Source organism: Egretta garzetta, unplaced genomic scaffold, assembly GCF_000687185.1.
Source record: "Egretta garzetta isolate BGI_Z169 unplaced genomic scaffold, ASM68718v1 scaffold112, whole genome shotgun sequence".
Classification (NCBI taxonomy): Eukaryota; Metazoa; Chordata; class Aves; order Pelecaniformes; family Ardeidae; genus Egretta; species Egretta garzetta.
The window spans coordinates 2,007,993-2,020,557 of NW_009258884.1; the positions used below are offsets into that span (position 1 = coordinate 2,007,993).

The window sequence follows — 12,565 nt, forward strand, 5'->3', positions numbered from 1 at the left end:
CAGCCAGCTCCATCTACAGCAAGAACTGCTGTCCCGTCACTTCTGTAGAGCCTTTCATCAGCCTAGATATTCTGAGGAACAGCCAAGAGAAACAGCTGACAAATGGGACGAGCAATCCCCTTTTCTGCAAACCTGAAGGCCAAATGAATGGGGCAAAAAGCAGCCTAGAGATCTGCAACACAAAGTAGCATCTGCTGGTCTGTATTGGTGCATACCATGATGTTAGTGGAGAAGACAGAAAATTTAGAAACATTTTTTAAAAAAAAATCTCTTCTGATGCTGCTTTATGTGGACACTGATTTGCCTTTCATCAAGGATCTGTTCCGAATAGTTTCCTCATTTCTGTACTTGTTAGTTTTATGAAGAAACCAGCAGAGCTGGTACTTTGGAAGACAGAACTCATGTTTTCTTTTAAATAAATTCAAATTCACACCTACCCCCCATATTGTTTGCAATTGTTTGGATGCATAATTTTGGGGAAGCACACTTGGTGCCTTAGCCCTAGCCCAGATTTGTATCTGTACTGTCTGAGTAAACCAGAGACAAATTTGTTGGCAAGCATGTCAACAGCCAGCCTGTGCTTGGCTTTCCCTAAACACAACACGAGCCTTCTGTGTCCAACAAATAACCAGTAACCTGGGTGAGATGCCAAGGGAGCCCCACTTTGGTCTATTGGGCTGCACATGAATTGCTTGGGCCATTCCTCGCCTGGCTTGCAGACCTCACAGCAATAGGTGTGCGCAACGTGATGGAGGAAGGGTGCCATTTCACTCCCACATTCACGCGATGGAAACAGCGAGAAATACACCTAGCGCACTACAGCTTGGGAGACCCATTTGCTTTCTAAAATATCTCCTGAACCAAAGAGACCAAATCTAGATGTAAAATGAGATTAGACCCAATGACAATCATCTTGACTAGTTTGCAGCAGCACTTGTCAATGGGAGGAAGAGGGGAAGCGAGAACTTTACCTTTGTACCTTGAGAAGGAAAGGCTTCCTCGAAGTCAGCCAGGATCTGCTGTCCTAACTCATTCTGTGCTGCCTTCACCCTGATGAGGACAGAAGATGCAAGGGCTTTGTCGGTGGTACAACAACTTTTCCGTTTCATTGTCTGCAAACTTTACGAAGGGGACTGAAACACTAACAGCTACACAAACGTTTCTAAGGGACAAAAAAAAGCACGCTAAAGAAAAACATTCACGGTAAGAAGGCCTGTGTGCCAAAACTGGGAGAGCATTTGCTCCATGAATGATATTGGGATGACAACTCCAGCTCTACAGCATTGATCCCTGAGCTGTAGCAGAACCCATCTCAGATGCTCTTGCCCTGCTGCAATTTAGTATTTTAATACAGGCCAGTTAATCAGCTGAGAAATCAGCAGGGTTCCTTTAATCCCAATTGATCAATTTATCTTTACATTCATGTACGTTGATCACGTTTCAACAAAAGAGTGTTTCTAACATATAAAGAGCTTCCCAATGTCTCAATCTTCATCGTGAACCTTTCACAGTTCCAGGTGCACTGACCTCCTTTTAAATGCATCCATGTGAACACTCTTGGCTGTGATTTTATCCTATAAATCCTCCACGTCTTAAGAAGCATAAAAGAGCAAAGGTCTTTTGAACAAACCACAATCTTGTTCTTTATTTAGCCGAGAGAATAAAGCTTCCAATTTCCAGAAATAAAAGTCAATACAGCTTAATTGATACTTCTAGGGAAATGGAAATGCCTACACATATTAGAAAGAGCCAAAACAAACAGTCAGGCACTTATATCCCTCTGCAGCCCTTGAATTCTTCCATCACTTTTTATTATACTGGAAACGCTTTAAGGTCTAAGCTGATCATTCAAAGCAGTGGATTTTTCCACTGAGATTGATACGTTAGAGAGAGCGGCTACATTTACTTCTGTGAAAATGTTTGTTCAGACTGTGGGGAGAAGACTTGGGATTTTTTTTTTTGTTGTATAAGACTCCTCAACCTTATCAAGGAATGATCTGTGTCTTTAATCTTCCCATTTGAGGTCCATTAGTAGCGAAACACTACGAGATGACCTGACAGTGCTGGAGAACAAGCCGGATTCTTTAATGGTGCCAAATGCAAAAAATTCCAGTCCTTCAAAACTAATGGTTGAAATATAACTTTATCTCCGTGATTTAACTGTATGTATGACCTGCCTTATCCAGGATTTTTTAACGGGGATTTTGCTGGCAAAACTTCCTGTCTGCAATGTCAAACATAATTCTCACTTAAGCTCTCTGCTTCCCAGGAATGTTTAGAAACGCCTCTCCTCTTCCAGGTATGGATCCCCAGTTAACACCTTCCTAACTGTGAAACAAAAGGGATTCACTAATATATAAAAATAGGAGGAGTGGGAAATTTAAGCATTAAGGGGGAACCCAGCCCAGCAGCCACAACTACAGGTATAATCCTGCTTTAATTGCATGAGTAAGCACTAGGAACTCGTGTGAGAAAGCAGAACCAAAACCTTTGATCCTTAAGAAAAAGGAGGAAAAAAAGAATAAAAAAAAAAGCCACTAAACATGGATTGAAAAAATTTCTCTTTTAAATAACCAAGAAACAAGAAGTCTTTAGTATTAGGAGTCACAGAATGAATGAGTTGTGTATAAACTGGATGTAGCGGCCGTGGTACTTCTTTCCTCGCCACCGGGCGCAGGGACCTTCCCATCTGACGACAGCTGCAGCGCAAGCACAGTGGAGCACCGAAAAGCGCGGCAGCCAGATTCCTAAAGACTCAACAAATTTAAGCGAGGCACTGTCAAGCAGTTGAAAGCCCTGTCCGCGGGCTTTGTTGTTTTAGGCTCCGATTCAGGAAAGTACTTAAGGGTAGTCTTAACGGGGATTCTAATACCCTTAAATTAAGAAACTTGCAGGAAATGCCTTGCTGAACTGGATATAAAAAGACATATATATATTTTTTTAAAGATCTGTCCTGCTTAAAAATCTCTCAAAAGCAAACAGGGAAAATGAGTTTTAGTGCTTTTTTCTCCTCCCATATTTTATAAGATAGGGATAGGGCAGAGATATCAAAGTAGCCAAAGGTTTAGGTATGTGTGAGCAATGACAGGGCCCCTCGCTGCCCTCGCACTAACCACCACTCTTTACATGAGCACACACACACGCACAATTATTTTTTTCCATGAGCATGCAACCAGAAACATGAAAAAGTTTACGCCATCTCCTTACAGAGTGGTTGCTTTAGGCAGAGAACACAGGAAGGCACTCGCTTTATCAACTGGAGATTATTGCTCCCCATGGAAAGCTTCATAGAATCATAGAGTGTTTTGAGTTGGAAGGGACCCCTAGAGGTCATCTAGTCCAACCCCTCTGCAATGAGCAGGGACACAACTGCATCTTCATGCAATAGAAACCGCAGCAGTAAAAGCCTCGACCCCAGGGCTCACTTCACTCACGTTCACCGCGGAAGGACCGATTCTGCACACCTAAGAGCGTGGGTTTAACCACTCGCAGAAAGCGAATTACCCACTAAGGCTCAGCAACCCCGATAACTGATTTAGGATCTCTCCTACGGTCGGTTGGATAAGGATACCTTTCCCAGACTAGATTCCTAAAAAAAGCTAGGGTATCGCAGCAGCCGTCCTGGCTCGCCACAGCAGGGAATTGCCTTTTCCTGGGGTTGCTTGCATGTGCCAAAACCTTTGGTTACCCAAGTATTAGTGATTTTAGTTTCTCTGACTTTTGTTTTATTATTAGTGGCTTTTGTTCTCGGTTTCCCCCGCCTTTAAAAAAATAAAAACAAGAAAACCCACTGTTATGTTTCAAATGACATTAAATTACTAGAAACCGCAATTCCTTTCGCCAAAGCTACCAGAAATCTTAGACCACACCTGGCAGCTTGCTGAGATAAAAAGAGGCTGAGCTAGCCTGTTTTTCTGTGGCAAACTTATAATCATCTTTCTCCTAAATACTTTCCAGGCTTTTTTCCACTCTCTGCTAGGCTTTCTCCACCACTTTCATGGGTGGGTTTGTGCCTGCCAACTGTACGCTCCCTCCCCACAGAAAACAGAAGAGGATTGAGAGACAACAAAATATTCTTATTTACTACAACAAACAATTTCCAATGCACCACAGAAGAAGTTGTTTTAGGAACACGATTTGGAAAATATTTACGTTTGGATGCGAGTTGTGACATTTTCACATCAATACTCAACAGGAGCAGCACAAGAAGCCAACCAACTGAGATTCAGCCCAGGTTTCCAATGAATGCTTACAGTGGGATTTTGTTTGGTTATTTTCAAAGGGACAGAACAGGTGAAAAGCAACATCAAAACCAGATTGTTGGTTTTCACAGCATCTAGGAGCAGGAACCAAAACTGAACACCCCATGACAAAGAGCACATCCAACACCACCGAGGAGACACTTTTCCTTCCCATGGTTTCCCATTCGTATTTGGCTTCACTCCATTCACACCAAGAAAGAGAGGCTCTTTATTAAAAAAAAGCAACAGAATCTGCTCGTTTAGCAGTGTATATAATAGACTTATTGTATAGAATAGACTTCGGTTACTGTCACAGGTCTGTGCCAACTTCTACTAAAGCATTTCTTGCCTTTGCAAACGTTACTGTCACAGGTCTGTGCCAACTTCTACTAAAGCATTTCTTGCCTTTGCAAACATCCAAAAGGCTTCAATTGTACCATTAAACCAAATTCAGGAGATATCAAACCCCAGCAATTTCACCATCTAAAAATAGCACTGCGAGAAGCCAGGCAAACTTCCTTTGATGTTTCATGAATCACGAAAACTATTTCCAAGCACAGAGAGAGAAAAGTCAACTCCAAATTGGGCCCTAATACGTACACGCATAGGCAAACTCCAAGGCAGGTATTACTGTGCCGTAGACCTCCCCGCAGTAATTTGCTGCCTGGATGTCGAAGCAGTAAAGAGATCCCAGCAACACCCTGGGTGCAGCTCTCCTTTCGCCCCACAAGCAGCCACTTCTATCGCTACCAGATGGTGCAACTCTCCCTGTGTAAACACTGGAAGGAAAACCCTGCCGAGGCAATTCTAAAAATAGGAGGAACAGACTTTCTTGAGCTTTTCAGATCCTTATCTTGAAGGGAGAATAAAACAAAAGTTTTCCTCCGCGTCCTTGCCAGTCTCTCTGGCGTGACTCGAAACCACTGTGCCTTTTAGCAGCAGCATGAATTGTTTTCTATAATTATCAGCAGCTACAAAGTATTAAATAATCATCCATCAGAAATGGAAAACCAGCCAGAATTCTGGACCGGGGCTTAAATTATATTTGGCCTTAAAATGGCCAATGACAGAAGGTTTCTGCCCAAGGGCATTACCACGCTGGAAGAAAATGAAGCAAGCTATCTTTCAGAGCATAAGGTTGGAATAGACACAGCCTAAATTCAGAAAAGCAGTGACACATGTTTATATTTCCTTGATGTTCATGTTCACTTAAGCAAATGCCTATGGTCAAATGCTTTGTTAAAACAAGGCCCCATCTCTCTCTCTGGATTTAGAGTGGATTTTTCTTTTGCTCTGTCTCATGGATTCCATCTGGGTTTTCTGGAAGAGGTATCTCTACCGTAAAGAAAGTCCAACAGATTTACACGAAAATATTACAAACAAATCATTCAAACACTGTTTCCATCACTAAAGAGCACAGGCAGCCAGCTGCTGTCTTAGCAAAGGGAGTCGCCAAAAAAATTAATTACTGTGCCTGGAAGGGCTCTGTCAAGTACCTCTGTAATGAGCAAAGTCATCTCAGGCATCAAGAGGATGGTGGTGATAAATTTTCAATTTTCACACTGAAAAGCAATGCTGTCAGGTACAGCTGTACCATTAAGAAGGTTCCTCCCTAACGTTAATAAGCTGTTTTCACCTCTGAGCTGTGCTCAGCGCTCCTGCAGGCTGTTAAGCAAACATCATGTGTGTGATGTAAGAGAAATAAAGCCCGCTGTGAAGCAGGAAGACAAAGTTTTGGCCAGGGACAACAATGGACCCTAGAACAGGGAGGGCCTTGTTCCTTCCACACCCAGCGGTCACATCCCAAACGAAGCCAAGACCCGAGGAGATGTGGTGGCTTAGTCACCACTGAGCCTTCACCGGCTACTGCTGCGAATGGTGGGCGCTCGCCGCTGGAGCTGCACCAAAACTCTCCAGATTAAACGTTAGAAAATCAAAACTATACAAGCTCAGCATAAATGCTTAGAGCAGCCAGTGTTCTGCATGCAGTTTTGGGAAGATTTGCTATAAATCTCAGCAGAATTGGGCCATGGGAGCCAGTTTTGGCAGAAGAAACTCAAGGTGCTCAGAATAACTCAGTTCAGCAAATGAACAAGAAATCCTGCCTGCCTAAACCTTTGGGCAGCTATGCAGTTTGACAGATACTCGACAGGAGTAAGGCACACGTCTGGGCAGAAAGGGGCCCCAAGCACCACTATGTTAATGCATATATTTCTGCTTCATGCCAGGCTGCTGAACTGTATCACTGAGGTTAAGAAAGCAGGAGAAGGCATCACCTCAGGGTTCACCACAAACACCTGTGCATGAAGATCACATAAACCAATTTGCACTGCACAGATAACTCCTATGGTAAATTAAAAGCCAGTCAATAAGAAGCACAGATCATTTATGAATTACATCCATACTGATTACTGTTATTTAACAGAATAGGCTGCTCAAGATCCGAGCAAACCGTGTCCAATTTTAACCTGTTTGTTTTGGCTGGAAAGAAGCTCAAAGGACCGTGTCCAGCACTGAGAAACTGATTCTGCCTAATGCATTTTTTAACCTTCGTTCCCAACAGGCATGCGAGTGCTCAGGGTTTGATCATTTTACCTTTCAGAAAGCTGTCGAATCTGAGGAATCCCCATGTATTTGTTGAAGTGCTCTAACACATTCACGACACCTTGGAGAAGGTTGGCAACTTCCCCATATTGTCTCCTCCTGGTCATAGCCCTGTAGAGGAAATGAAAGATTTACAAAGGCAGGTTCAATTAAAATCCTGGGTGGTAATTCCACAGGTTACCTCATCCCCACTGGGTCATGCTGGTCCCTATTGACATTTATTTTTCTAAAATACACAACTCTTCATTAACATTCCAATGCAGCATTAAAATTTCACTCAACTGATCCTAAAATAAACCAATCCAGCACACATCTAACAATGCTTCAAAAAACATAAATGTCAAAAGCAACACTTGGCAAAGAACATGTAAACTACTGAATGCATCCACTTCCCAGTATGGGTCCGGAGGCAGTAAATGTTATTTCACTGTAATGACTTGAGTTAAGCCATTCGTCATCACACACAAAGTGTGAGTTAAAGCTTCACAGGGAGGAGATCATTGTGCTGAAAAGCTATTAGCCTTGACTTTTCTGTTAATAACTTTCACAGGGAACTGACAGAAAAAAAAAATCAAGTTTATTTATTTTTATTTCATCCTTTAGGATCATTCCAATGGAGCAGCTTAAGTAAAATTTAATTTTGAACACTTAACAACTCAGTGTTCGTGCAGAATTTGCTACAATCCAAGAACAGGCTGTGCCTGGGTCTCACAACTTCACAGATGCAATATGTAAAAAACTGGATTTCCCTAGCCTGTGTGTTCCTCTAGCACATTAAAAAAACCCACAAAGGATTATTAGAAACTTCATACCCACTTCATACACAGTACAAGCTGTAAGGTTTCTCTGAACTCATTCTCAGAACTAGATTAGACCTTTCCGAAAAAGAGATCTCATTCCAGTTTAAGACATGGCACTCATAAACATCCCCCCAAATCCCTGAAAGGCACATCCCTAATGAGGATACCTAACTGCACAGACTGTCTTACTATTTCACGAAGCCAGACTCCTTCCTTATCGCCAAGGATCAACAGAGCAATTCAAGCAATCGATGCTGCAAACCCTTAAATACAGCAATGTAGGCTGCAGGTCAGCCAGAGCAGCACAGAAAGGATCTGCCAGCAAAAATCAAGACTGCAACTTATTCAGCAAACGTCCCTCCAGAAAAACAAGCAGCTGTTACAGACCTATTCAGAGCACCGCACCAAGCTTGAGAACTCAGCAGTGGCATCCAAGTACCACTAAAAATTCACACACTTACTCCAGTGAATCCACGCCCCCCGCCAGCATGTGCAGGTGATTGAGGGTGGTGATGGAAGTAGTCAGATGCCTCTTGGCATGATCTAGCTGTTTGATATCCCGTGTGATTTCTTTAACCTAGCGAAGGAAAAAACAAGAGTCTAGTTAAATATCACACCACAGCAACAAAAATTTAAGGGGGTAGGAAGGGCTCTCTCCTCTCTTTGGACTATAAGCATGTTGGCTCCTCAGCCACGTTAACGCGAAGACAAGGGTACAGGTTCAACACATGCTTGACAGTAAATGACCAACCAGTCAGCAAGACCAAAGACAAAAATGTTCCCGTCTTAATGAGAACTGGAAGCAAAAGTCAGTGTCCCCCTCCCTTTCAAAGGCTAGAAAGAAACTGCTGCTCACCATTTGTTCAGATTTTTCAGCCTTGTCTTTAATATCCTTAATTTTACCAAAGAGCTGTTGAATGGCTTTCTGGGCTTCTTCCAGGGCCTGGAAAAGAAACAAGGTCAGAGTGGAAAGAAAACCTGCATTCAGTTCTCACTTTCTTAGAAATACACAGGGGCTCCCTGAAGCCCCTGGGCTGGGGCGGTGGAGGGGAGCTGTTTTCTTACAAAGAAAGTATGGTCAGCGCATCAAAAGTCAATGTATCACCTTGGGATATTTAACCTGAGTGGACCAGGGTTTCAGTATCTGTTTTACAATAACGCTCTGGCAAAATCTGATTGAGATTTGCAATGAAAGCACCTCTGTAATAAGAGCTACAAATAGGTTTAAGGTTACTGCAATAAATTTTGACATGCTAAGTGTGGAAAAATATGTAGAACTTACTCCTGATCGATACCTATTTAGAGCAGGAAAATGAAACCTCCACAAAACCTCTATGCTCACAATTAATTCTAAATAAAAAATACACAGTGTTACACATAGAACACCGCGTGCTTGCCTACACCCCTCACTAAATTAGCAGGATATTATCCCGTTGGAAAACAGCGATGTGTATTTGCTGACTCCTTTGGGGCGGGCAGGCCAGCCTCCCACCCACCTCCATGCAGGAGGAATGGCTCTCTCTGGGCACAGGTTTAGCAGGTAAAGAGGGTCGAGCACGGGAAATGGCCTCGCCTGGATTTTTGTGCAATAGCAAAGGGGACCAGGTGCCCCAAGAAGCTTGCGGTAAAATATTACCTGGTCCCCTTTGCACAACCATGATGCATCCTGACCTCACACAACCAGCGTGAGCTACACGTGGATTCAATGACTGAAGCCACATGTCCAAAATCACATGTCCAAAATCTGACTTCTGAAGTAATTCAACACGTTTTGCCTTCCCAGTCTGATAACATTTCCAGCTCCAGCTCCACTTTGTTTCCCGCTGTTAAGTGGGCTTCTCTCCCTCTGTTTTTATATCCAGTCCCATGACCAAGGTTACAGCGCAAGCTACAAGCTCCTTCAGCAAATAAATTTAACACATCTTCATTTGGGAACGTATGAGCAAACTATCTGCCAGGAGCTTTTGCTGGAACGTAGCTGCGTTATAATAAAAGTATAAAGGTTGGAAACGTTTTATAATTCATTTTCCAGAGGGGGGAAAAAAAAAGCCTCCTCTAAAATACCTCCCGAATCATGTGAAAGTTAACACTTTATCTATTAGTGTCACACAGCTATCATATAGCATGTTCACTAGGAAATGTGCTGCGGGGACAACTGCATCAGAAATGAACACCACCACCTACCTTCTCATTTGGCTCCAGCCTAGCCACCTTTTAGAGTAAAGTTTTCTCTTCCATTTAAAGACACATGGATTAAGTGCAAACCAAAGAACTAAAGAATGCTCCTTTCAACATATTTAACTCTAGCCTCTTGTACTCTGTCCCAGACCACGGCTGCAGCACATTACTCAAGCGGGCTATTAAGCAAGCAGCAACTGTCCTGCATATTCTGAGATTTGGACAGGTCTGTAAAAAAAAAAAAAAAAAGCCAACCTGAAATTTTTCCCAGATGCCAATTGCTATGTTTCCCCTTGCTTCAGCACTGATGTTAAACGCTGATTTCTCTGCATGATCCTAGGGAAGTCAGAGCTGCTGAATTCTCCAGAAGAAGAGATGAGGATTTAGTCAGCCAACAAAAAGATTCTCCAAAGAGATGTTACCCTGCTTCGTATCCAAAGCCAAGGCAATCTCACAAAACTTACTAAATCTTTGGATCATCTCAGGCCAACTTAGGATCTCACGCATGCAAAACCACTGGGAGGCAAAGTACAGAGGATCCCTTTAAAAAAGGAAAAAAGGAAGACAGGGGAACTACAGGCCAGTCAGCCTCACCTCTGGACCTGGAAGGATCATGGAGCAGATCCTCCTGGAAACTACGCTAAGGCACATGGAAAAGAAGGTGATTGGTGACAGCCAACATGGCTCCACTAAGAGCAAATCGTGCTTGACACATTTGGTGGCCTTCTATGATGGGGTGACAGTATTGGTGGATAAGGAAAGAGCAACTGATGTCATCTACCTGGACTCGTGCAAAGCATTTGGCACCGTCCCACACAACATCCTTGTCTCTAAATTGGAGACACATGGATTTGACAGATGGACCACTCGGTGGCTGGATGGTCACACTCAAGGAGTTGAAGTCAATGGCTCAATGTCCAAGTGGAGAACAAGTGGCGTTCCTCAGGGGTCAGTATTGGGACCGGCACCATTTAACATCTTTGTTGGTGACATGGACAGTGGGATTGAGTGCACCCTCAGGAATTTTGCCAACAACACCAAGCTCTGTGGTGCGGTCAACACACTGGAGAGGAAGGATGCCATCCAGAGGGACCTTGACAGACTGGAGAGGTGGGCCTGTGTGAACCTCATGAAGTTCAACAAGGCCAAGTGCAAGGTCCTGCACACAAGTTGGGGCATCCCAAGCACAAACACAGTCTGGGCAGAGAATGGACTGAGAGCAGCCCTGAGGAGAAGGAATTGGGGATGTTGGTTGATGAGAAGCTCCACATGACCCAGCAATGTGTGCCTGCAGGCCAGAAAGCCAACTGTATCCTGGGCTGCATCAGAAGAAGCGTGACCAGCAGGTCGAGGGAAGTGATTCTCCCTGCTCTGCTCTTGTGAGACTCCACTTGGAGTACTGCATCCAGCTCTGGGGCCCCCAACATAAGAAGGACATGGACCTGTTGGAGCAAGTCCAGAGGGAGGCCACGGAGATGATCAGGGGGCTGGAGCACCTCTCCTGTGAAGACAGGCTGAGAGAGTTGGGGTTGTTCAGCCTGGAGAAGAGAAGGCTCCAGGGAGACCTTATAGCAGCCTTCCAGCATCTGAAAGGGGCCTGCAAGAAAGCTGGAGAGGGACTTTTTGCAAGGGCATGCAGTGACAGGACAAGGGGCAATGGCTTTAAACTGAAAGAGGAAAGACTGAGATCAGATATAAGGAAGAAATTCTTCACTCTGAGGGTGCTGAGGCACTGGGACAGGTTGTCCGGAGAAGTTGTGGATGCCCCAGTCCCTGGAAAAGTTCAAGGCTACGTTGGATGCAGCTTTGAGCAACCTGGTTTAGCGGAAGGTGTCCCTGCCCATGGCTGGGGCCTTGGAACTGGATGATCTTTAAGGTCCCTTCCAACCCAAACCATTCTATGATTCTATGATCATAGAATCATAGGAGCCTGGGGAGGTCCTACACACCATGCAGCACAACAGCACAATGCAGACACGCAGCAGGACCCCCCCCAAATCCCCAACTAGCTGTATGCTTCTTAGACACATCTCTGATCCCATTCACCTCTCCTAGGTCTAATTTTTCAGATGCAGGCTCGGACAACAGCCACAGCAGCTCTCCTTAGCACAACTGCCAAGGCGAACTCTAAGACTTCCAGCCATTAAAATCCCTATCCACAAAGGGAAAACTGTCTTATCTGTTTTTCTCATGAGACAGAATATCATCCACTTGAATATAGGGACCTTTTCCAAAGTTACGGCACGTAATTTATCCTCAGATGGCCCAAACCAGGCCCTGAAGAGGATTTCTAGCTGCCCACATAACAGCAGTTTTTCTTTTGCTCACTGTTAAGAAACCACACTCAATCTATTTCTCTAACGGGTCATGGTGCCATTTAATAATATTGTGACAAAACCCAGCAGAGACTGTTTACAGGAAACTGGTTTACACCTGAAGAACATGTTCCTGCTGCTCACCCTGCTCGGTGGAAACCAGCACCCGCAGCAGTGGGCAAACTCCCCACCTAGAAACTGCCCAAAGTAAAATGGGATTTTGTTCTCATACGCTTAAAACTGCCAAAAATAAGGTGAATTGGTGTCATCACCTGGTCCTGACTCTTGTAGCTTTTACCTCCTTACAGACTCTGGAAAAACATAAATGAGACAACATGTGCTCTGCCCCCGTCTGATGGATTAAAGAACTGTGGTCTCCCACTGCTGTGAAAAATAACATGGCTGGGACGTGGGGGAGAGACCGAAC

At 44.0% G+C, this 12,565-nt stretch overlaps 1 protein-coding gene across 9 annotated transcripts in view; it reads right to left on the reverse strand.

Moving 5' to 3' along the window:
* Positions 1-12,565, reverse strand: part of VPS53 (VPS53 subunit of GARP complex) — a 63,574-nt gene that overhangs the window by 37,597 nt on the left and 13,412 nt on the right. For all 9 annotated transcript variants that reach the window (XM_035889502.1, XM_035889500.1, XM_035889499.1 and 6 more), the window contains exons 3-6: positions 8,502-8,588; positions 8,107-8,222; positions 6,837-6,956; positions 972-1,050 (exon numbers count right to left, since the gene is read on the reverse strand). In XM_035889502.1, coding sequence (XP_035745395.1) covers positions 972-1,050; positions 6,837-6,956; positions 8,107-8,222; positions 8,502-8,588 — 402 coding nt within the window. The remainder of the gene's footprint in view (positions 1-971; positions 1,051-6,836; positions 6,957-8,106; positions 8,223-8,501; positions 8,589-12,565) is intronic.